The sequence below is a fragment of the Ascaphus truei genome, chromosome 2, assembly GCF_040206685.1.
Source record: "Ascaphus truei isolate aAscTru1 chromosome 2, aAscTru1.hap1, whole genome shotgun sequence".
Classification (NCBI taxonomy): Eukaryota; Metazoa; Chordata; class Amphibia; order Anura; family Ascaphidae; genus Ascaphus; species Ascaphus truei.
In genome coordinates, this window is record NC_134484.1 from 261,667,240 (window position 1) to 261,693,668 (window position 26,429).

Here is a 26,429-nt window from a genome sequence, read left to right on the forward strand (position 1 = left end):
GAGTCTCCATGAAGTCACTGGCAACGAATGCTTGATACATGCTACAGATATTATGTGATATAATGTAATTTGGTGGTACTCAAAACTCTTCTCTGGCCCAAATAATGAATGCAGTTGCACACAGGGGAATTCACCTAATTTGCATTTGAATAGAATGGTGTTTTTCTCAGAAACTTGGCCTGGCTCAGGGCCCTGAGGAGAGGTATGAAAACCACTGACATAATTCTAATGTATATACAGTATTGCCAATCTGCCTCCTTGTCATCATGAGACATTGGTTTTATAACTCTAATCTCAAATGCATTCTTTTTCATAATACTGTAGTTCTGAAATGCTGTGGAAAACAGACTGGAAAAAACAGAACTGGATTCTAATCTTTAAAATGATCAATTCAGGTTATAAATACTGTATATATTGGACCTTGTACATGGCATATGTCAAAAAAATATACAGTAGTACTACATATGAAACATTTTACAATTGTGAAAAAATATATATGTAAATGTATGTTGTAGCTTAAGAAAGTCAATAAGAGAAATACTCACTACACTGCAACCAGGACATTCAGATCCATTTTCACAAATTCTTCTGCGAGCCTGAATGCCTCCTCCACATTGTGCAGTGCATCGTTCCCACGGACCCCAGCTTGACCAAAACACATGTGGAGGACATGGCAAATGTTCATTGCAATATCTGTGACAACAATAAACATAGTGAGTGTAATATCACAAACAGAAACGGATCTCACTCATATATCTGTTCATTGTTGACATTATTTTACATGAGAAATATATACTGAGATGCATTTTTAGTTTTCACGTTTTTCACTGGATACAGTACACAATTACCTCAAACTGTATAGACATTTTCCTGTTAATAAAGAAAATACAAAGAAAATTAAACAAGAAATGTAAAACAGATGTTGGGAACTGTTAGGACTAAACCATGCTAGTCCGAGCATGGTGAGCCCATTGGTTCAACATACGGTAGATCAACCAATGAAGACCTGCAATGGAAACAGGGGACAGACCTAAGTGAGATTGATGCACCTTGTAGAGATGATCTCCACATTTATTGGCTCAAAAGCATTGCACGTGCTGGTGGACATTTTTATTTAAAAAAGTAGATTGTGGAGAGTTTTGCTTTCTACTATGCTTTATTACCTATAGGAGTAAGTAAGGAGGATATTACCTATGGCATGAAGATATGCTAAAGTGAAAAAATGTGCAGTTTCAGTGTGGGGGTTAATATGTAAGCAATCATTCCTTTTATTTGTATCAATTATTATTCGTTCCCATATAATATACTGCAGGTCTTTTCAGTGAAATGATTACGTGACACGATTTCATTGCCCGTATCAAACAAACAAAACCAAAAAGTACTATAAGGCAAATTTGGTATACTGTACCCCTGTCTACGCTCTGTTCAGATAACTTTGGAAAATATATATTACTATGTAAAGTGACACAAATGTGTTACAGGTCACATCCGTACTGAATGGGCATCTGCACATTTGTACAGGATGGGGAAAAGGCTACACAGATTAAGAGAGTGACAAAAAAGGAAAGAAACAACCATAAAGGGAGTAAGGCAGAATGGATGTGTAGAAGGAAAGAACATGTACTTTATTGTGTAATATGTTTTTTGCAACCAACAATTTGAAGTCTGTGAATCTGATGATCGGAGCAAGTTCAGTATATGTATATTACTTGACACACAATCATATTTTAAAATGTCCAATACCAGGTTATTCTGTGGGTCTTTTAAATGATCAGAGATATTCAGCCAATCCCACTGATGGAGCTAGTGGGTGTGAGGATAAACAGATGGGACTTTGGACACTTGTGTAGTGATATGATTTGCACATGTAGAAAAGTTAATGCCGCCAGTGAGCTGTGGCTGAAATCACTAGACTGGGGGTACAAAAGTAGAAAAAATAAATAACCTGCCAATCTAAAATTACAACACCCGCCCACTTCTATGAGGGAGCCTGGTGTACCCTGCAACCCTGGTTTATATGGAATGTTTATTTGAATGCTGGTAACTGTATTAAGCTGGTTGCAGGTTGAAAATCAGGCTGAATAAGTTTATGGTGACTGACAAGGTGAATTTCTGTTTTCAATTTAAATATACAAAATCATCAAGTTGTGAAGCTGGCCTTCCAATTTGTAGATTTCCAAATATTGAATAAAACAAGTGCAGCTTTGAATATGCCTAGATTGCCAGCTCTAAAAACACCAGGTATGTTTTAACAACCCACAACATATTACTGGGTTACATCTGTCTTACCATAGCGGTTTAAAGTTAAGTTATTTAAGCTTGATTTTCCATCAAACAAGCCTCATTAACCCCCTTCTCTTACATTTGAATTATTGTGTTCAGTTCAAATATTATCATATTTCCCAGGCCTACAAAGATGGATTTCAATAGCAATTGATAAACAGGACATGCCACAAAATTCCATCTGTGAAACAGCTGCCCTTTGCACTATCTGCCTGCACCGCATGTAGTGTTGATGAGGTCACATGGGAAAATAGCATTAAAAAAATCCCAAATATGATGAAGTTGAACTTCAGCCTCAGCATTATTTCTGGGGGAGGGGGGAAGACAGTAAGTCAGACGCTTGGGAAAAGTTAAAAATAACTTATAGATGAGACAAAAGTAAACATGTCTTAAATATACATGAGGCATGCTGCTGTATAGGCACGTTCTATAGTGCCAGGCGCGTGCTACGCCGTGCGAGCGCGTGGATTTTTAGTTGGCTGACATTAGTCAGCCTTTCTATAGAAGGGCCGAGCACGCGCACGGCAGGGAGAGGGGAGCCGACAGGCAGCGGCAAAGATGAAGAAATGCATCTTTTCGCGCCGCTACCTGCGCTCAAATGTATGTATATGTGTGTATGTATGCATGTATGCGTGGATGTGTGTTTGTAAGAATGTTTGTGTGTGGGGGGGGGAGGGTCAAGGATTGTAAATCAAACAAAAAAAATATTTATTAAACTTTTTTTTTTCTTTAAAAAAATCTATCTAGGACTTACTTTTACTCACACAACCCATTCACACACATATACTCACACATACACTGGCGACACACTTTATTCGAGCTTGGCTAGTCCCACGAATTCGGGTATACCCGGGTGTATTGAGGTTTGTGACTGTTTTCTGCCCGAGTGCATTGAGTTATTTTCCAAGCAGGGATTGAAGCATTTTATTCCCGCTGGCTGCAATACTGCACAGTATATATATATATATACTGCATTACAATTCATGAATTTATGCCATCTGGTAGACACGCGAAGCATTGCAGCCTATTAAATCCTAATCATTATCATTTAACAGATCAGCCGCCCATCAGCCAGGCATGAACCCAGGCTGGGAAGGCAAATGCAACGGGGCTTGTCAGAGGTGAGGAGCGGCGCATTCCCGTTATCTGCCAGGTACATACTGGGTATTTGCTCGAATAAAGTGTGTCGGTGCAGTACACACATATAAACACATACACACACATATACACGAACCTGCAGCTCCCAGCTCTATAGACATGAAAAGCATGCAGCACGTGCACGCGCGTTCGCATAGGAACGAGCGGCTGCACGTCCGCATGCTGTATAGAACAGCCCTTAAGTGAGAGCTTAAAAATCTGCGTCTGTAGTACAGCACTTTGTTGGTATGTTATGTGAAGCTGAAATGAAAAACCGGCAATGAATGTTATTGTCTATAAATATTTCTGAAAGTGAATGATATAGTTTTTAGCAGTCATATTTTGTAATGTCAAAATCATATGAATACAATCTTTGTAGGTTGAGATAGCTTTTATTATGCAAACAATGACACAATGAGGCAAATGGATTGAATGCCCCAGAGAAAAATTATCTTTCCTATAATGACTTCAATAAATAATTCTAAGAACTAAACATGTAAACATAGCTTCAAATTGAACAACTCGACCATATAGGGATATATGTTTCAATCTCTGATCGCAGAATGACAAAGTGCCTTATTAATTTACAGTTGCATACTACATAGCTGATGAGTTTGAACAAAAAAAACATGTCTATTGAGTTCAATCTATGTTAAATAGAGATGACAGATGCTTATATGATATAATATATTTGTATTTACAGTATATTGCTCCAGAGGAAGGCAAACAAAAAAAACCAGTGAAACAATATCCAATGATGTCTCATAAGGGCAACAATAGATTTCTTCAGGACTTGAATAATGGTAATCAGATTTCTCCCTGGACCAACATGCTTCCCATGTTTATTTACTTCTTATATCTCTGTATACCTTTCCTTTTTAAAAAGATGCCCAACCTTTTTATTTAATATATCTATCTTATCTGCCATCACAGTTTCCATGGGTAGCTTTTTTGCATTGCTTCGTCTGCTTTTTTTGTTTTCCATGGGTAATTAGTTCCACATTTTAACTGCTCTTACTGTATATAACCTTTTTCCTGTTGAAATTTCCTTTCCTCCAGCCTTAAGGGATGACCCTGTATCGTTTGTACTGCCCTTGGGATGAATAGTTATTTTGAAAGCTCCTTGTATTGACCCTGAATATATTTGTATATAGTTATCACATCCCCTAATAGATTACTCTTTTCTAATGTAAACAAATATATTTTAACTAGATTCTCCTCCTAAATCAGATTTTCCATCCCCTTTATTAATTTGGTGGCTCTTCTCTGCACTTTTTTTAGTTACATAATATCTTTTTTATGGAGTGGTGCCACTGACTTTACTCCGTATTCAAAGTATGGTCTTACAAAGGATCTGTAGAGTGGCATAATTAGGCTTACTTCATTCCATCCATGCCCCACTGTATGCAAGATAATATCTCATTTGCTGCTTCCCAGTACTAGAGAATAGTTTAGTTTCATTCGAATAAATGGGACTTAAATCTTCTTCAGCAAGGGGAAGCAGCTTCAGAGCATATAAAATCACGGTCCTAGTGTTAGATTCTAGTAACTTTTGGCCACAATAATTTTCAATGCTTTAAAATATTTGGAAAAATTATAACTTTTTCAACCGTAAATGCTAAAAATAAAAAAAAGCATAGACTCATGGAAAAAGGTGAATTGATACCGATAGGTAGTGGTACAGACCACAAAACCCTACAAAATGTCAAACTCCTAACATAGTACAGTACATTTATACCAGCAATTCCACCTACTCAATTTTTTAATCTACACTTTTTTTAACAGGATGAAAACCTTGTGGTAATTTGAAGCTGAACTGCGTGATTTTCAGCTCCAGGGACCAGTTCTCGATATACTTATCAGTTAAATTACCCAGTTTAAAACTTCCTCCATGGGAAACAAAATGATCATTGAATCTCATGGGTTCCGTGAGTCAATAGGCATGCATAACATCATCTGCTATGGCTTCCTTTTGGACATCCATTTAAATACCCAGCAAGAACACCAGTAACTTCACCGGTAAGTAGCTGAAAATAATGTGGTTTGGTTTTGGAGGTCCCCCAATTACAATGCTGGATTACATTTTTTTTTTTATATAATTTTGGTAGGATTGCTGCTTTAATGCATCGATTTTATTTTATATTTATATCTGTTTTTTCCCCAACAAATCATGAATCTTCAAAAATATTAGTGTAATAATATACAATCTGGTTATTAATTGCTGGGTAATTTCATATATTAATTGCATTCTCTGAGTCCTAAAAAGAGTATGGACTCAAGTTTATATCTTGTACAATGTGTCTTCCCTCTCCACGGTAAACAAAATGGCCATTGAATCTTGTGGAAGCCTTAATATCATTCATTGTGGCTTCCTATTGGATAACCATTTAAAACTTCAGCAAGGACACTGCTAACTTCACTGGTAAGAACAGATGTAGCCAGACTCATTGCCTCCGGCACCAGTGTGATCTATGGGAACGTGACCGCTGCTTCCCCGGCACCGTAGGATTAACGTTGTGGGGGAACCAATGCAGAAGTTTAGATGTCCGGGAGTCATGTCCTGACTAGCACTGTCTCCGGAACCCCAACTTTTTGCTTTTCAGCTGCAGCTCTGGGGACAATGGGGGTCATGCACTTAGCAGTGATAAGTGGGTTTTCTGGGTGCTATGCACAAAGCAGTGATAAGTGCTTTTAAGTGAGATACATGCCTTTATAGCATGATACTGCCTGTTGTGAGATTCATAAAGCAGTGATAACACTGCAGTATCGTGCTATAATGGCATTTTTTCCCACTTAAAAGCACTTATCACTGCTTTGTGAATCTCATAGCAGACAGTATCACGCTATAAAGGCATTTATCTCACTTAAAAGACTTATCACTGTTTTGTGCATCTCACAGCAGGCAATGAGTCTAGCTGCACTGGTATCTTGAAACGGAGGACACCCCCAGTTCCAAACCTGGCTAAAAAAACAGTGTAACATTTTGGTGAGATTGCTGCTTTAATGCATATAAACAAACTACCTCTTGCATTATAACAAAGATGTTTTATCAATCTTTTTTTTATATTCATATCTGCTTTGCCAACCAACGACGCAACTTACAAAATGATTATGTAATAGATGACAATCTGGCTATGAACTGATAAGTAATTTTAAATATGAATTGGATTATTTGTTGAGTCCTGCACACACAGTATGGACTCAAGTGTATGTCTTGTAAAATGTGTCTTGTAAATGGCAAATACATGTTTATTGGTTGAAATGTAAGTGCTGGCTACATATCCTGCCAAAAACAGAAAACAAATGTCAAAATGTTTAAAGTTATTTCAAACAAATAGAATAAAATGAGTATCTCATTTGGAAAATGATCCTGGGCTATGGACCAAAATGCTAACGGCATATTAAAATATGTATTTTTCTTTCAAGATATCTATCTATGCTATATTTATATAGAATTATTGTGGAGCTCTCTTTCCTGATGTATCATTTGATTTTCTGTTTAAGAAACAGATCATTCACTTCGGTTTCACTTATCATGTACATTAGTTCAGTCTGGTACCAGTTGTGAGCGTCAAGCTCATACGCTAAGCTATGTTAGGCTATATAACAAGACATTATCATAAATTAACGTCATGTTAATAGAAACACTTATGCACTAAAGAGAATAACTTGTTAACCCAGTTTTTCTCATTTAGGTAATGTTACATTATTTGTCCTGATTTAATAGAGCATAGTGTACCTGGCCCTTAGAATCTCAAAATGAAAACAAATATTCCACACAAAGAATTATATTTGAGACAATTTGGTTACTGCTTTTTATTAACAACAATCTAAATATAAATTTCAGTTTACTGAGGTCAATAGAAATAGTAATCTTTCTATTCTGCACTGCAACCAAACACGATTGCTGTGAAACAGACACAGAAACTTTGCCTCACTGTAATCAAACAAAATACAAATAGCATCCAACAGTACATTCCTTTTATCATTCATTTTGTGCTTTATGGCAATTTAGTAACTTCAATAGAGGAAAGCAGAGATCCCTGCTGATGCACTCACTTGAGTCAAAATAATAAAGTTTTCATAAACACATAGAAAACAGAAAAAAATCAACTATTTAAAACCTATGATAGCGCATGCACTATCAAACACGAGTGAGCAAATTCTCACTCAGGGCAGAGAAAAACTGTAAAACCTTTTAAATAACAGGTAAGTATGTTACAGTTTATTAATCCAAAGAATAAAGAGGGGTAAGTCCCCAAACAAATCAAAAGGTCTTGGTCTGACAGTGGGTAGGGAAAATGCAGAATCACTGCATAAATCACTACAGAGTTACCAAGTGCAAGCAGCTGCTGTAGTAATGGTGTCATGTGCTGAGATACATTGAATCTAAGTATCAAATTGTTACCTTCTCAGGGCTGCAACCCACAGTCTAGGTGTGACACTTTCAAAATAGCATTCTGTAGCTGATAGCTATTCCACAGACATGTATACTGAGTATCCCAAGCCACACTGACATCCAACAGTACCCCCCCCCCCCCTGAGAGCTGTAATAGCCTCTGATTCTAGCTAGTGGGATCCTGCACGGCCCACATCTTTATTAGCTAAACTAGGAGCAAATACTTTAGACCGTGGATGAATACTGACCAGGCTACTGCTAGCCTGGTTGCGCTATGACGTCACCCATGGATTTAGCTAGGCCCTGAGAAGGTAACAATTTGATACTTAGGGGCCTATGCAGAGAGCTGCGAGAAGCCCTATCTCGCCAGTTTTTTGCCAAATATGCCTACAGCAATTCAGTAAATGACGAAAAACTGGCGAGATGAGGAAAATCTGCCATTTTTTGTTTCTGGAAAATAAAACTCGCCGCGCGGGTGGCGAGAAGCAATATCTCGCCAGTTTTAAAACCCGCCGTATTCTAGTAGCCCTGATCAGAATCTCGGCGCTGATCGTGGCTATAAAATGGAGAGATTTTCTCCAAATCGCTCCGTCAACAAAAGTTGGCAAGAAACTGAAGCTGAGCGGCGATAGGGGACATAGAAAAAAAATCAGGCCCTTTTCCTGCCTTGGATTGATGCAGGGGGGCTCCCGAGCTGATTCCCAGAAATATCAGCACCGAAGCCCCCCCCATGCATCCGAAGCAGGAATAATGCATTAACAGCCCAATTCATTACCTTAGCGGCCAACTGCTAAGGCAATGAAGGGGTTAACCATCCATTACCATGCTTTCTGTGGGGAGCGGGGGGATTAACGGGGGGATTAAGGGGGTATTTGGAATTTGGGGGGGTGTTTATGGTTTCCGGGGGTGTTGCGGGTCAACTTAACCCCTTCATTACCATAGTGGTTAATACAGCAACGGTCATGAAGGGGTTAAGCCTGCAAGCGACCCACCCGCAACCCATAAACAACCACTGTAGGGGCGATTACACACTGCACCCATCCTTGCTAACCACAATATATATATATATATATATATATATATATATATATATATTTACATATATATATTATTTTACATATATATATATATTATTTTACATATATCTTTATAAATGTATGTAAAATATAAGTATGATTAAGCAACCTACAAAGAAATGAGAAAGGATATGCATGTAGCTATTTAAAACATCCGATCTGCAATTGACAGCGTCACTGCCAAATTAAAAACAAAGCCAAATGAAAATAAAAACACATCTCATAAGAGAATAAAGCAAGCACCTATTCAAAGCAGTAAAGAGTAAATTGGTATAAAACTTACAATTGAACAATATGTACATGAAGCAAATAATATTTACATCATGTACACAATTGCAAACAATGCTCCAAAACAAATACACGCTTGAAAGTAAACATTCTATATAAACAAAGCAAGTCGACAATAATAAATTAACAACACACAATTAATGCCATCCAAAATACATTACAAGCAAATCTAAACAACAATCCCTATTCAAGATTGGTAGACAAACACAAAACCAGTGCAAAAACAAATTTATTCCTAAGTAACACGATCATAAACAAACTAAATGCACCAAATAAACCACATTAAACAATTAAGGCAGGGTCCCAACATATACCCATGCAATCATAATCATCTGAAATGAAAGAAGTAATTCTACATTACACTGCACACACAGAATAGTAAGCAAATAGGGAAAAGACTTGTAGAAGACATGAAAAAATGCAAAAAACATTTGAAATACAACCCTTTAATAAACATGTATGTATATAGCTCAAGAGGGATATATATACATACATGGGCATGAATAGAATGTTAGAAAAATAAATCCGACTTCTGAGAAAAAAAACAAAAAACAACATTACTAATTAAATAAAATAAATTTCTTGACTTTACTTACCATTAGATGACCAATGACCGACTTGAGGGAAAACCGCTATGTCTGCAACACATCCAAAGACAGGAACCAGCAACCCATAAATAATAAACCTTTGTAATCCAATGTGGTATCTTCTTTCTTGTCTTTATAATCCATACCGTCTGTGGTGATTTTGGATATGGCTAACACAAATGATGACGTCATTTAAAGGAAATGAAGCCAGCCAATCAGAATGGCTGTGCTTCATTTTCCCTTTAACATGACGTCAACAAAACCAACATGGCGCCGTCACATGGGACTACAGCCAATAAAATTGTTGATTTAGTTTCCACGATCTCATTGGCTGTAGTCCCATGTGACGGGGCACAGTTTTTTTTGTTGACGTCATGTTAAAGGGAAATGAAGCACAGCCATTCTGATTGGCTGGCTTCATTTCCTTTAAATGACGTCATCATTTGTGTTAGCTATATCCAAAATCACATGCTTTTCACGGACCAATCAGGACCGTGATACCCATTTGATGCAAAATGTGACGTCATAGGCCTATAAAAGCCTATGTCGTCTCATTTTCCATCTTGATGCCGTGGGGAGAGGACCTCCCCTCAGAAGAAGCTGGACCTGCGTCACAGAAGAAGAAGCCAGAAGACCCCGAAGACCCCGCAGACGGTGAAGAAGACCCCGAAAAGAAGACCACAGACGGTATGGATTATAAAGACAAGAAAGAAGACACCACATTGGATTACAAAGGTTTATTATTTTATGGGTTGCTGGTTCCTGTCTTTGAATGTGTTGCAGACATAGCGGTTTTCCCTCAAGTCGGTCATTGGTCATCTAATGGTAAGTAAAGTCAAGAAATTTATTTAATTAGTAATGTTGTTTTTTGTTTTTTTCTCAGAAGTCGGATTTATTTTTCTAATGTTCTATTCATGCCCATTTATGTATATATATCCCTCTTCAGCTATATACATACATGTTTATTAAAGGGTTGTATTTCAAATGTTTATTGCATTTTTTCATGTCTTCTACAAGTCTTTTCCCTGTTTGCTTACTATTCTGTGTGTGCAGTGTAATGTAGAATTACTTCTTTCATTTCAGATGATTATGATTGCATGGGTATATGTTGGAACCCTGCCTTAATTGTTTAATGTGGCTTATTTGGTGCATTTAGATTGTTTATGATCGTGTTACTTAGGAATAAATTTGTTTTTGCACTGGTTTTGTGTTTGTCTACCAATCTTGAATAGGGATTGTTGTTTAGATTTGCTTGTAATGTATTTCGGATGGCATTAATTGTGTGTTTTTAATTTATTATTGTCGACTTGCTTTGTTTATATAGAATGTTTACTTTCAAGCATGTATTTGTTTTGGAGCATTATTTGCAATTGTGTACATGATGTAAATATTATTATTATACATATATATATATATGTATAAATGAGAATGATGAAGCAACTCTACAAATGAATGGGTGCAGGGTGGCTTAACCCATTAATTACTTTACAGCTTATTAACCGTTATTGGTATTAAGGGGTTAAGTAACACCACAATATATTTGCTATATGTTGTGGGTGGGTTATGTATAGTTTATTTAAAATTGTTATGTTTCTTGCGGGTGTGTGTATTGTTTTGAATGTGGGTATTGGGGGTAGGGGGTATTGTCCCCAAGGGACGGAGGGTAGGCCTCCCGGTGTGTTGGGGGTGATGGTGGTTATGCCTCACAGGGGTGGGTAGTGGGGTGGGGTGTATTAATGTTAAAGTATGTATGTGTTTTGTACTAATTTTTTGGGGCCACAGACTTGATACTGCAGGCAACACCCGAGGGCCACCGCCAGGCTATAGTACCATTCATGTGCCTAAAAAAATTACTATGGTTTATGTATAAAAGGGGGTTTATGTGTTGTTGGGGGCACAGAGCCTGATTGTGTTGTGTATAGCAATGTTTATTGGGGGCCATTGTCCCCAATAAACATGCTGCTGTGACTTAACCCCTTCATTGCCTTAACGGATAGCCGCTAAGGTAAGGAAGCAGCATTACTGTATTTTTATTATTAGTGTACATGTGCAGAGGGTCTCCGGACATGAACCGTGTTGGTTTTATGTCCGGGGACCCCATGCTTCTCGAAATACAGGCACCTTTATGAGGTGCCAGTATCTCCTATGAATGGAAATGTCCCGCGTCACGTGATCGGGGTATCTCAATGCATAGGAGATACCGGCACCTTATAACGGGGCCTGTATCTCGGGAAGCAGGGGGTCCCCGGACATAAAACCAACGCGGTTCATCTCCAGAGACATCCTGCACATCTACAATAGTAATCAAATTGTTATGTACACATTTTTTTTTCCAGCCGAGATTTGTGCAGAGAGAGGCGGATCTCGCTTTCTGCTGACAGATCTCGCCAGTGGAGCCCTTCTCGCCAGGGCTCGCCATCTCTCTGCCGGATTCCTCTCACAGATATGCACACCTTCCTGCATACTGCGAGGGGAATCCGCCAAAAACATGGAGAGTTTTAAGTCTGGCGAATGGCCATTCTCGCAGCTCTCTGCATAGGCCCTTTAGATTCAATGTATCTCAGCACATGACACCATTACTACAGCAGCTGCTTGCACTTGGTAACTCTGTAGTGATTTATGCAGTGATTCTGCATTTTCCCTACCCACTGTCAGACCAAGACCTTTTGATTTGTTTGGGGACTTACCCCTCTTTATTCTTTGGATTAATAAACTGTAACATACTTACCTGTTATTTAAAAGGTTTTACAGTTTTTCTCTGCCCTGAGTGAGAATTTGCTCACTCGTGTTTGATAGTGCATGCGCTACCATAGGTTTTAAATAGTTGATTTTTTTCTGTTTTCTATGTGTTTATGAAAACTTTATTATTTTGACTCAAGTGAGTGCATCAGCAGGGATCTCTGCTTTCCTCTATTTATGTACCCCTCAATCCCAGATAGCACCACTGTTAGTTTCTCCTCCCATAATCACTAGCTGAGCAGGGTTTATCCCCTTCTCTCCCCCCACCCCTATATTCCAATTTAGTAACTTCAACTCAAAATTGTGGCAACTGATTATTGAGCATATTTTATGCCATAAGATACTTTCCGGTGCCAGATTTTGTCAATAAAGGTGTAATAAAGAATGCAAAAGAAGACATCTTGTTTTTTGTGTGATAGATGGTATATATTTAGTTCTGTACACTGCCTAAAAGAAAAGGTTATTTGATTATTGTAACTGGAGGCCCCTGACCTTTGCCTTGTCTTCTGGCAGAGCACTGCTTAGTAAATATATCACCCTAAGAACCAGATAATATGATTTTGGGGCACCAAAAACTGCACATGTATTTGAAAAAATGAATATCCAAATATTTAAAGGGAAATCTCTCTCTTCTGTGCATCAACCATCAGATAAATCCATATTAAAGTACAAAGAAGAAAAAAAATACACAGATACATACAGTATATACACCAACTTCCGTGTGCCAAGGAAAAAATAAAAAATAACAGTGCAAGATACTTTACACTTCGGAGGTACTGTAACATAAGGGATCAGGTAGAAATACCAGCCGACTGCCATTTCACATTTAAACTAGCGCTTCATCAGAGCAAACTAAAGTAAACAGTCAATGGCTGGACTTTCTACCTTATCATGATCGTACCTCCAAGCTGTATATACTACTAGAGCTGCAGAGGTTGTAGGTTCTGATCCTGTTGAGTATGACCCATTAACCCCTCCTCATAAGGTTCCTTAGACCTGGCTCCAGTGGCCGCTGCTACGCGTGCTACAGCGTGCGTGCAACACACTACAGCACAGTCCTCTATGGGGCAGGCCCCAGTGGCTGTGTGTGTGTGTGGGCACGCAAAGTGCTGTGACACGTACACTGGCAGGGAAGACAAGAATTTTATCTTCCCGTGCCACGATCATGTGGTCGGCGCACACCAATGGAAGGGCAGATATGCCACATCATGGCCGTGCCCCCCGTCATGGTCCCCCCCCATGGTCCCCTTGAGCTCCCCTACAGACTGCCGATCGCTGCTTTAAACTGTGCATGCGTCACCGGGTCACCAGGTGCACGTGCTACAGGTTTGACTGGGGCCGTAGCCTTAGGTTTGTCAATATTCTGTAGGTCTTATGGAAATCCTATTGTGGAGTTATTTCAATATACTTTTTATATCACACACACACGTCTCCGTCCTCCATGGCAAATTTGAATTTTGGCAATATTGCCCATCTCTACTCATTGGTCTCTAGTTCCAGACCAACCCATTAATAATAATGAGCAGGATTCAGTTTTTGGATGAGTTTTCCACATCCATTTCGGACCTTAATACAATCCACTCTTTTAGACCCATTAATGTTGGCATACTCAATCCGTCTTTATTAATGATACAGCCTAATTGCCACACTCTGATTAAACACCTTCTACACTACATGCTTAGTCTTTGTGCTTAGCAGTTCATGGCCCTGTACTTTTCCATGTTCATTTATAGTATTATGAACTCATTCCGTAAGAAACATCTTAGTTATGCCAAATAAGCATATTTGTGCTGGGCATGGTCTTTCCTCTTTTTTTTTGCACGATTCCTATAGATACTGTATGTCAGTCTATGCATGTGTTAGTGCAACTTGCTTATCTTCTTTAAATTAGCCTCATACTGCCAAAAAAACATTAACCCATCACATGCTGGATTAGTAACATTATTATTACTCGTATTATTACTTGTAAATATGTGCTTTAGCAGTATAAAATAACTGGATACAGTGACAAACCCATCCAATAGTAAGAAATAAAAGTATGCTTTACTGAATTCTGCATGGCAAACATGTTATAAAATAAATGTTATTAATGCATATATTTAGTAAAACTAGAATTAATTGGACTCTTATTTCAGTTGTTTTCATCTACAGTATCTGTTTACAGTGAATTTTATTGCAACTGGTCACGTTTTATGTCTGAGAAGTAAATGTGTTGCATGTTGCGATGTATTTTACGAGTCTGTCATACATTGTTTTGTTCTTTTAAGACTCAGAAGTTTACAGGATGGCTATGGGATCTCTACACTACAAGACTGATTAGAAATGTATTACAAATATATGTTTCATGGAACAGGATGGAGATATAATGAAAAGAAAAGTGCCTAGGCACTGTGAAAATAAAATGTGCTGAAACACTTTGAAAGGGCTGGAAGCCAAGCAGATTCCTACATAGTAATTCGGTGTAGTCCGATATTAATCAAGTATTTTCTTCTTTGACATTTGTGTAAAATACATAGGGGCCTATGCAGAGAGCAGCGCTATTTCGAAATTCGCCATTTTTTGGAGAAAATCGCGCAGAAAGCAGCAGAAAATGGCGAGTTACGAAAAACGCGCCAATTTTTCTTTTCTATTTGTAAAACTCGCCTCGCGGCTGGCGAGAACCTCAATCTCGCCAGTTTTAAAAATATCCTAATGCAGAGAGGCGCGAACGGCATCTAGCGGCTGTTCGCGCCAATAAAATGGCGCGATTGTCTCCGTTTTGCCTCGCCAGAAAAAACTGCCGCTCGCGGCCATTGCAAAGGGGAAAAAAAAGGCGCGAATTTGTTTTAACACATTTCTGAAGCGCGCATCTCGCCAATTTAAACTCGCCACACGCATCCATGTTAAACATAGCAGAATTCGCACTTTTCTGCATATTGAGATTAAAACTCTCCAAAAAAGCTACTTTTTAATAAATTCGCCAATTTTAAAATTCGCTGCTCTCTGCATAGGCCCCAAAATCTTTTTTGTATGCAAGATATTTAGGGCTTTTAAGATAAGATTAATGCTAGGCTCAAGGGTGGAGTTTTAAATAGAGCTAAAAAAAGACTTGCCACAATTAGAGGAAGATGATTATTAATTGTGCTTTAAGTAACATATCGTTAACTCTTCCTACTGCTTCATATACGGTAAGCCCTCACCAGATCATATACTAAGGCAGTTAAAACAGCAATTCCCTCTGTATAATTTTTAAAAGCCATTTTTTTATTTTTGTACAAGGATGGGAATCAGGGGGTCCCCATAGACAAGACACACATTTTCTACATCGGAAACCCTCCAGGGGAAACAAAATGGTGGTTTAAATCTCAAACGGCGTTCATAAGGCCCATGTGACATAAGGGATTTAAATACCAGACATTATAGCACTACCTTCACCTACTCCAGGGGGTCCATAGAGGTAAACTTAGAGCAGTTCAGCTCCAGGCATCACATGCATCCCATCCTGGTAATAAAAACAGGGGGAGCTCAGGGGAGGTGGGGGGCAGCTTCTTTAACACCAAAGCCATATCACCATATATAAAGCATATCGTTAACACTGGCCTAGTTTTTTTTTTTTTCAACTGAAGTTTTTATTGGGTTTTACATAGCATACACTGTGTCACATTCCATAGTTTGGTATCGCATTACCCATACAAGTACAGCCTCCGTCCCTGCAAGTGCAGGGATAGAGCACCAACATTTGTCAATTTTGACTCACAACATTTAAACACTGGACTTGACAAACCTAACCCACAGGACTCAGACAAGACAACAGTAGGTATACACAAGAAGGAAAAAAGAGGGAGGGTGTTGGAGGGGGGGGGGGCGGGACGGCCTTGAACTGGGTGTATGGGTGGTGCAACCTTAATTTCATCCATGCGGCTGTATCCTTCCTAGGCTTAGAGGGTTAGTTGCCCTGTCATCCTATCTCGGGGCCTGTACTACCTGTCTCCTAATTGATAGTGCATGAGTCTTGCCCTGTCATCGGAGAACGCATTCAACTCTATTAATGCAGGATTGTGTCGGTATCTACCCCTGGGATGTCTGTCTGGGCTATCCATGGTGCCCAGACTTTTAGGAAATTTGAGCCAGAGTCGTTGACCCAACTAGTCAACTGTTCCATCTGGCACACGTGCCAAATTCTATTCCGAATTCTGGGGATAACTGGAATTACATCTTGTTTCCATACTGCTGCGATCTCGCATTGGGTGGCGGTTGCGGTGTGCAACCAGCTTGTGTGCCGCTTTTGGCAATCCCTGGATTCGCCTGCCCAGAAAGAACAGCCACGGATCCAGGGGGATCTCCAAGTTGAGAATCCGCTGTAACCATTCCCTAATGTTTTCCCGAATCGGGGCCACCCTCGGCAAGACCCCAGCATATGTTTTAAATCCGCTGATTCCCCGCACTGCTTTGGGCAAAGCGGCGAATAACCTTTAACAAATTTAGATAGTTTAAGTGGGGTATGATACCAGCGCATGAGGACCTTATATGCGTTCTCCTTTAACGTGGCCATGTTTGGAACTAAGAAGCAAATTAAATACAACCACTGCAAATATATACATTTATGAGATATGCTTACATGTAGACAAATTGTGTCTAAAAGGATTCATATCTACTGGATACCACGAAGAACATGAAAGCAAAATATTTTTTAATGTCCTATTATAATGTAATCTGTGCATCTCAGCACAGTAGGAGCAAACCAAGTAATAGGTAACCCACCTTTCTTCACGGTTTTGTCCAACGCACACACGCCCTCCATGACGAGGTGTAGGATTGCTACAGGAACGCTGGCGAACTTGGAATCCTATTCCACAACTGGTACTGCAGGGTGACCAGGACGTCCAAGGTGTCCATCCTCCATTCCTGTGTAAGAGACGTACAAGATGTACAAGAGTTGTGACGTTCTGCAGTACAGATATTGATATGTTCATTATAATGTAAAGCAATATTAAAAGGAAACCATCATGATTATTACTTAAATTAAACAAGAAGAATAATATACTGTGCCCATGAGTTTACAACCAAGTAATCCAAGGAGTAACTCTTTAAAAGTTAGCTTGAACAAATAGTTTTTTATGTTTTAAACCTTACCAAAAAAAATCTAACAGTTAAGAAAAATAATAATTTATAATATATATATAATTATTATTTTTCTTAACTGTTAGATTTTTTTTGGTTAGATTTTTTTTTATATATATATATATATATATATATATATATATATATATATATATATATAAAATGGAACACCTCACGGTGTTCGTCGGATGATGTTTCCCAGCACGACCGGTTAGAAGAGTCACTACTTGCGTCATCACGCCGGAAGCTGCGCTATTGGAGGACACCTGAGACACGATCAGCTGTCCCCTTGTTTGCTCATACTGGAACACGCACTGCTACATTGGATTCAGCAGCAGTTCCTGCCTACCGGCTGATCTCCTTCAAGTGCACAGGCTCTTCTAACCGTGACTCTTCTAACCGGTCGTGCTGGGAAACATCATCCGCCGAACACCGTGAGGTGTTCCGTTTTGTCATCAGCGGGTTCCGACGCCGACCGGTAATATATCTCTCCCAGCAGTGTTCATATTCAGGCTTCATCTGCTCACTGACTTACAGCATCTAGCTGACAGGCGCGCTATTAGCGCAATCTACTGTTCAGCATATCATCTGGGCTTACTGTCATGAGAGCGTGCCTTTTTCATCTTATATTCTACATCTGCTTGGATTGGAGCTCCTATTACTACTGTTCACTTATATAAGGAGGATTTGCCTGGCATTCTATATTGTGAGACTTTTACACTGACTGATTTCATCTCAGGTTAACCCCTTAATTGCTGCAGCAAGTTCCGTCATTTTAGCTTATATATGCATTGTTTCATTGTTGCTACAGGTTCATTATTTCTCATTTGATCTATACTCTTTGTGTTTTATTAAACAGTATTTACATACATATTATCCACACTACAGGGTTGTGCGCTCACTTTTTGCTTGTTACTATTTGTATTGAGGAATTTGTTTATTCCTTGTTGAGCAGCCATCCATTTGTTAGCCATACCCCTTCCTCATTATATCTACTTTTTTTATTGTTTAGTCTCACTGACAAGCGCTGGTATTTTTTTCCTGTCTATATATATATATATATATATATATATATATATATATATATATATATATATATATATATATAAAATAAAAAAATAAATAGATGATACCGTTCTGTGGCTAACGAAATGCTTTTATTTGTGCGAGCTTTCGAGATACACTGATCTCTTCTTCCGGCGATGGGACAATGAATGAAGCAAAAGGTATACTTAAAAACAGTGTCTCTTGGAATGTTATCTGTGCTGTTCCTTCCCCCGGTGTGGATGTGTTTTATGGCTAGAGGTGTCAAAAGGTTACTGTGAAAGCAAGTGAAGAAAGAGTGTGAATGTGTATCAGTGTGAATAAAAATGAATGGAGAGCCCACAGTATATACAGTGCTATACACAAGGTGTGTGTGGAGTGGGAGTGGATATAAATGGTGTGGGTGGGTGTGGAAATGTGAGAGTTTGCAGCACAACTAAAAGTGTGTGGATACTAAGTGTTCCCTATTGGTGTATATATATATATATATATATATTTTATATATATATATATATATATATATATACACATACACCATCCCATTTAAAGTATATATATCACTTGTGATCACATTCACATGTCTTAAACAAGCGACTGCAACCCTGCCTTTCACCATTATCACCTAGCATACAGTGCTTCCACTGCAGCAAGGGATTCTGGGAAATTACATACAAATGAGCACACATGTCACCTTTTGCCTAAATCCATTTTTACATGGAATCCTTATAAACTAATGCTCACTGTTAACACAGCTTTTAAATATGTATATATATATATATATATATATATATATATATATATATATATATATATATATCTTATACTATATTAGTGAAAGCACTGTATGTTTGCCTGCCTGCCTGCATGCCTGCATGCATGCCTGCCTGCTGGATGTCCGGTGTCCCTAGCGGCAATCTCATTGGTCCCTTGGCCCGCCCGCCCCCGCACACCTCTCATTGGCCTCACACACTCACACCACCCCCTTGGCCCGCCCCCCACACCTCTCATTGGCCTGAGGCGGAGTGACGGGCCAAAGGTCCAAAAAAATAAATAAAACACACACACACACACACACACACACACACACTCACACACTCACACACTCACACACTCACACACTCACACACTCTCCCCTCTCCAAATCACCTTTTCCCCCTCCCCAGCGGCATCACCTCTTCCCCCTCCCCAGCGGCATCACCTCTTCCCCCTCCCCAGCGGCATCACCTCTTCCCCCTCCCCAGCGGCATCACCTCTTCCCCCTCCCCAGCGGCATCACCTCTTCCCCCTCCCCAGCGGCATCACCTCTTCCCCCTCCCCAGCGGCATCACCTCTTCCCCCTCCCCAGCGGCATCACCTCTTCCCCCTCCCCAGCGGCATCACCTCTCCCCGCTCCAAATCACCTCTCCCCGCTCCAAATCACCTCTCCCCGCTCCAAATCACCCCTCCCCGCTCCAAATCACCTAGCTTCCCGCAGCTGCCACGCGGCGCGTAAGATGGCGGACCCCCTTCCTCCCTCGCGGCGCCGAGTCAGACGGTGGCGGCGCCCGGAAGTACAGGTAGGTGTCGCTCCCCACCTCCGGCGCCAAACGGAACTGAGAAAGGGCGCATCAACTGAGGTGTGTGTGTGTGTGTGTGTGTGTGTGTGTGTGTGTGTGTCTCACTGTCCACTGCCCCCCCCTCCTATCCACTGCCCCCCCCCCTCCTGTCCACTGCCCCCCCCCTCCTGTCCACTGCCCCCCCTCCTGTCCACTGCCCCCCCCTCCTGTCCACTGCCCCCCCCCTCCTGTCCACTGCCCCCCCCCTCCTGTCCACTGCCCCCCCCCCTCCTGTCCACTGCCCCCCCCCTCCTGTCCACTGCCCCCCCCCCTCCTGTCCACTGCCCCCCCCCTCCTGTCCACTGCCCCCCCCCCTCCTGTCCACTGCCCCCCCCCCTCCTGTCCACTGCCTCCCCCCTCCTGTCCACTGCAGGAAATGCAGGGGGAGGAATCCATGCCTTTGAGGCGCCCCCCCTCCCTTTGACGCCCCCCCCCTCCCTTTGACGCCCCCCCCCTCCCTTTGACGCCCCCCCCCCTCCCTTTGACGCCCCCCCCCTCCCTTTGACGCCCCCCCCTCCCTTTGACGCCCCCCCCCCTCCCTTTGACGCCCCCCCCCCTCCCTTTGACGCCCCCCCCCTCCCTTTGACGCCCCCCCCCTCCCTTTGACGCCCCCCCCCCTCCCTTTGACGCCCCCCCCCCTCCCTTTGACGCCCCCCCCCCTCCCTTTGACGCCCCCCCCCCTCCCTTTGACGCCCCCCCCTCTCCCTTTGACGCCCCCCCCTCTCCCTTTGACGCCCCCCCCCTCCCTTTGACGCCCCCCCCCTGCCTTTGACGCCCCCCCCTGCCTTTGACGCCCCGCGCGCACACACTGACTGACTGCCGCACGCACACACTGACTGACGCGCACACAAAGCCTGACTGACGCACGCACACACTGACTGAGGCACACACTGACTGTGTGTGCGTCAGTCAGTCTGTGTGTGTTTGTGTTTCTGCCTCAGACTCACTGACGCGCGAGCAAACACACAGTGACTGACGCACACACGCTACATGAAGCTGTAAAGGAGGGAGGGAGGGGGGGGACTGGATTGATGTGAATGGGGGACAAACAGAGAGAGGGGGGAGGAGAGAGAGGAACGGGAACATTACATCCCGGGCAACGCCGGGTCTCTCAGCTAGTATATATATATATATAAACATAGACCCACATTTCCTGGTTAAAGAAAGGTTGATAGGTTGGATTAATAAATACACATTTCCAACTACCATTACACAATAAAAAAGGCATTGAATTAAATTATTGAAAAATAAGGCAAACATAGATCATTCTCAATAAGTTTCTTCAAAGATGTAGTTTACCTCGAGCAGTTTGCAATTTCGATTGTAGGTCCCTCACACTGCAAGCCTCCACATTGAGGACTGGGGTTGTTGCATGTGCGACTTCGGCAGAGACAGCTGCCTACTGAACTCCCATCGTTGTGACTGCAGGGCTTCCATTCAGACCAAAAACCATAGCTTCCATCAATTGTGAGATTCCTAGTCTGAAATAGGGAAGAAGGATAACACCTGTTAGAACTATACTACAATATCATTATGACTAATATACTGCATAGTTATACTAATAACTTGTAAGAATGTACAGTAGTTTCTTCAGTATATTTTTCTCTTGAGAAGACATCTCTGCTCACTTGTTCACATCCGTTCCGTTTCTTTAGTCATTGTAAGTGGGAAAAAATACCTTCTGAGACTTAGAAATTCATACAGTAATTTTTCTCATTTACCCTTGCTTAGAATCGTGGCAAAAGATTTAGAACTTTTACCTCTGAGAGTTAAAACTTACAGATATCAGCATTGGAAAGCTTTCCAGTTACAATTTGAAAAAGTATACAATCATATATGAAGTTGTGTGTGCCAACCAAGTTATGGTGATTAACCTGAGTAGGGAAGATATATTACAACTCATACAACGAATATCAGAATGCAGCGTTAGGCTCCGGCCAGGCATGGAGCGGGCGCGTTGGCACTCGTGCACTGTACCCTGCTTGGCCGGGCGAATCGTGGCCGGCTAGGTGGGTGCTCATCTGGGGGCGCGGCCACGATGTCACGGAGCTGGTTCGCCCTCATTGGGCGAACCGCTCACGTGACGTGCTTGCGAGCGGCAAAATCACATTTGCTTCCTCTGAAAGCCTCTAAGCGCCGAGCTTGCACAGGCGCTTGCTCACGCTGGCCACACACATTGCCTCAATGTGTTTCATAGCGGCCAGCATGAGCCTGCCCTCTCAGCGCCACCCTGGCCGAGTACTCATTTTTGGGTCTTCTCTATAATGTACAAGAATTCATTTTTCTAGAGATAAAGTAAATTGTAATTGAAGAGAGAGTCAACAATACTGATAATCTCCCTTATGTATACTACTTAGAATATATGGAGGGGGGAGGGGAATAAAACAGATAACAAACTAAATAGAATAGATGAGGAAACAAGGGGTTATGGAGGGAGAATGGGGCAAGTGCGAGTTTGACAAGCAGCGAGACACTTATAGTACATACAGATAATACTAGAAAACTTCTAAAGATTAAACCAAGTTGGCGCAGAAAGGAAGGAGAAGATAAGATAATAGTAAAGGCTGAAAAAAAACTTAGATGCATGCTTACTAATGCAAGAAGCCTGACAGATAAAACGGGGGAGCTTGAATTAATAGCTGCAAGGGAGCAGTATGATATCATAGGCATTACAGAAACATGGTGGGATGACACTCATGACTGGGCAATTAATTTAGAGGGTTATTCCCTTTTTCGGAAGAGTCAACCAAATAGAAAAGGAGGTGGAGTATGTTTATATGTTAAACCGGGTCATAAACCTATTATAAGGGATGATGTTTATGAAGGGAATGATGAAAATGTAGAGACCTTGTGGATAGAAGTTAGCAGTGGAGTTAAAAGTATAAAGAAAATGTTTGTAGGGATATGCTATAAAACCCCAAATATCTGTGAGATTGAGGAAGCTAAAATATTTTTGCAAATACAGAAAGCATCAAAACTAGGTCATGTTTGCATAATGGGTAATTTTAATTATTCAGACATAGAATGGGGCAATGAGATTAGCATTACAACAAAAGGAAACAGGTTTTTGGGGGTTCTTAAAGACAATTACATGACCAGGTAGGGGAGGAAATGGAAAAGAAGAGGCAGTTGTTTAGATTCTTTAAGTCAGAAGGGACGGAGGCATCATATAAGAATTATAAGGAATTTAACAAAAATTGCAAAAGGGCAATCAAATTATCAAAAATGGATAATGAAAAAGGATTGCATTAGAAAGTGAGATCAACCCTAAAAAGTTCTTTAAGTTCTTTAAGTACCTTAATAACAAAAAAATGAGAAAAGAAAAAATAGGACCCTTTCAATGTGAGATGGGCAGGCAGATTATTGGAGATAAGGGAAAAGCAGAGGTATTAAACAAATTATTTGCCTCTGTGTTAACCAGGGAAGAATCCATTTCAATTATAGTGCCACAGGAGGAAGCCACAGCCTCCATATTAATGAACAATTGGTTAACTGAGGAAGAAGTTCAAAATTAAAGTAAATAAGGCATCTGGCCCAGATGGCATACTGTAGTGCCGACGAGTATTCTAAAACAAATCTGGGGCAATCACCAACAAGACCCAGGTAAATGCTGGGTACATGCTGGGTACATGCTGCAACATTTCAGTGACATTTCTGCAGACAGACTAATGGCCCATCGGATTAACAGCGGGGTTCCCTGGCAGTCCCATTCAATCTGATAGGCCATTAGTTAGGCCCATTCAATCTGATAGGCCAATCAGTTAATCCGATCGGCCATTAGTCTCTGCAGAAATGTCACTGAAATGTTGCAGCATGTACCCAGCATGTACCTGGATCTTGTTGGTGATAGCTCCAGATTTTCTAAGGCAAGTTTAAGAATACTCGTTGGCGCACCTGTACATCCAAGAGTTCTCAAGGAGTTAAGTTCAGTAATAGTCAAACCATTACATTTAATATTCAAGGACTCTATTTCCACAGGCTCAGTACCACAAGATTGGCGTAAACAGATGTGGTGCCTATATTTAAAAAGGGAACTAGATCACAACTGGGGAGTTACAGACCTGTAATCCTGACTTCAATAGTGGGAAAACTACTTGAAGGTTTAATTAAGTAATAATCCCCAAAGAACAGTGCATTATTGGCCAGTAATTGAGGGGATTATTACTATTATAGGCTAAATGTAGGCTTTTTTCATAAATAATAGACACTTTTGTATAGTTACAGTATATAGATTTTTTTAATTAAAATAAAATGGTAAATTCATTAAAGCACCTCTACATACGCTTACACTGCAGCTAGCTATATCCACACACTGCCGCCCCCCTCTGTACACACACACACAACACAGCACCTCTACACACACACAGCAGCTCAACACACACTCTGCTGCTACACACACATACAACACAACAGTACAGCACACCACACACACTGCTGCTGCTACACACAAACACTGTTGCTGACACTGAAACACACACACACACACACACACACACACACACACACACACACACACACACACACACACACACACACACACACTGGAGCTCTATACACACACACACACAGCAGCAGCTCTACACACACAGACACATAACATAGCACCTCTACACACACAGCAGCTCTACAAACAGCACAGCAGCTCTACACACAACACAGCAGCTCTACACTCACACAAACTGCTGCTACACACAAACTCTGCTGCTGTTACACACACATACAACACAACAGCACAGCACACCACACACACACACACTACTGCTGCTACACCCATAAACACTGCTGCTGACACTAACACACTGACACACACACACACACAAACACACACAAACAAACTGAAGACTTGCTTTACAGAATCTCTCTCTCTCTTTCCCCCGCTTCCCCCCCAATTCAACTGAATCTTCTCAGTCAGCTTCTGTTGACAGAGTGAGGGGGAGGAGTCAACCCGTGGCTGATACTTCCTGAACAATCCCCTGCCCTGTCTCAGAGCTGTTCCTGCCTTCTGACCAATCCCCTGCCCTGTCTCAGAGCTGTTCTGAAAGCTGATTGGCTGATCGGAAATAAACACATTGCAAGCTGCAAAAAATTCCGGGCATTGTTGAATGAATAATGCCCGTAATTTTAACCAATCAGAGTGCAGGGATTTCAGTAATGCCTGGAATTTTACTGCTTTAGCCTATAATACGGGATAATATTCAGGAATACCTAATGGAAAACAAAATTATTAGTAATAGTCAGCATGAATTTATGAAGGATAGATCATGCCAAATTAACCTTATTTGTTTCTTTCAGGAGATAAGTAGGAATTTAGACCAGGGTAATGCAATTGATGTCGTCAACTTAGATTTTGCAAAGTCTTTTGATACGGTTCCACACAAGAGGTTGGTGTACAAAATAAAGCAAATTGGACTCAGTAATAATATATGCACCTGGATTGAAAACTGGTTGAAGGATAGACAACATAGGGTTATCATAAATGGAACTTTTTCAGGTTGGGCTAAGGTCGTAAGTGGAGTACCTCAGGGATCGGTACTGGGAACACTGCTTTTAACTTGTTTATTAATAACCTTGAGGTTGGCATCGAGAGCAAAGTCTCCATCTTTGCTGATGATACTAAATTGTGTAAGGTAGTAGATTCAGAGCAGGATGTAATTTCTCTCCAGAAGGACTTGGAGAGACTGGAAACTTGGGCAGGTAAATGGCAGATGAGGTTTAATATAGAAAAATGTAAGGTTATGCATTTGGGAAGAAAGAATAAACAGGCAACTTACAAATTAATGGGGATAAATTGGGGGGAATCATTGATGGAGAAGGATTTAGGAGTGCTTGTAGAAAGCAGACTTAGCAATAGTGCCCAAAGTCATGCAGGAGCTGCAAAGGCAAACAAGATCTTATCTTGCATTAAACGGGCAATGGATGGAAGGGAAGTAAACATAATTATGCCCCTTTACAAAGCATTAGTAACACTACACCTTGAATATGGAGTACAATTTTGGGCACCACTCCTTAGAAAAGTCATTATGGAACTAGAGAGAGTGAGGTGAAGAGCCACCAAATTAATAAAGGGGATGGACAATCTAACTTATGAGGAGAGGCTAGCTAAATTAGATTTATGTACATTAGAAAAGAGGCGTCTAAGATGGGATATGATAACTATATACAAATATATTCGGGGACAGTA

The 26,429-nt window shown here is 40.9% G+C and overlaps 1 protein-coding gene across 8 annotated transcripts in view; it reads right to left on the reverse strand.

The window, feature by feature from the left end:
- The window catches only part of SEMA5A (semaphorin 5A), a 795,598-nt gene that overhangs the window by 110,851 nt on the left and 658,318 nt on the right, over positions 1-26,429 (reverse strand). For all 8 annotated transcript variants that reach the window (XM_075586198.1, XM_075586192.1, XM_075586193.1 and 5 more), the window contains 3 exons: positions 21,548-21,729; positions 17,250-17,393; positions 546-693 (listed from right to left, as the gene is read on the reverse strand). In XM_075586198.1, coding sequence (XP_075442313.1) covers positions 546-693; positions 17,250-17,393; positions 21,548-21,729 — 474 coding nt within the window. The remainder of the gene's footprint in view (positions 1-545; positions 694-17,249; positions 17,394-21,547; positions 21,730-26,429) is intronic.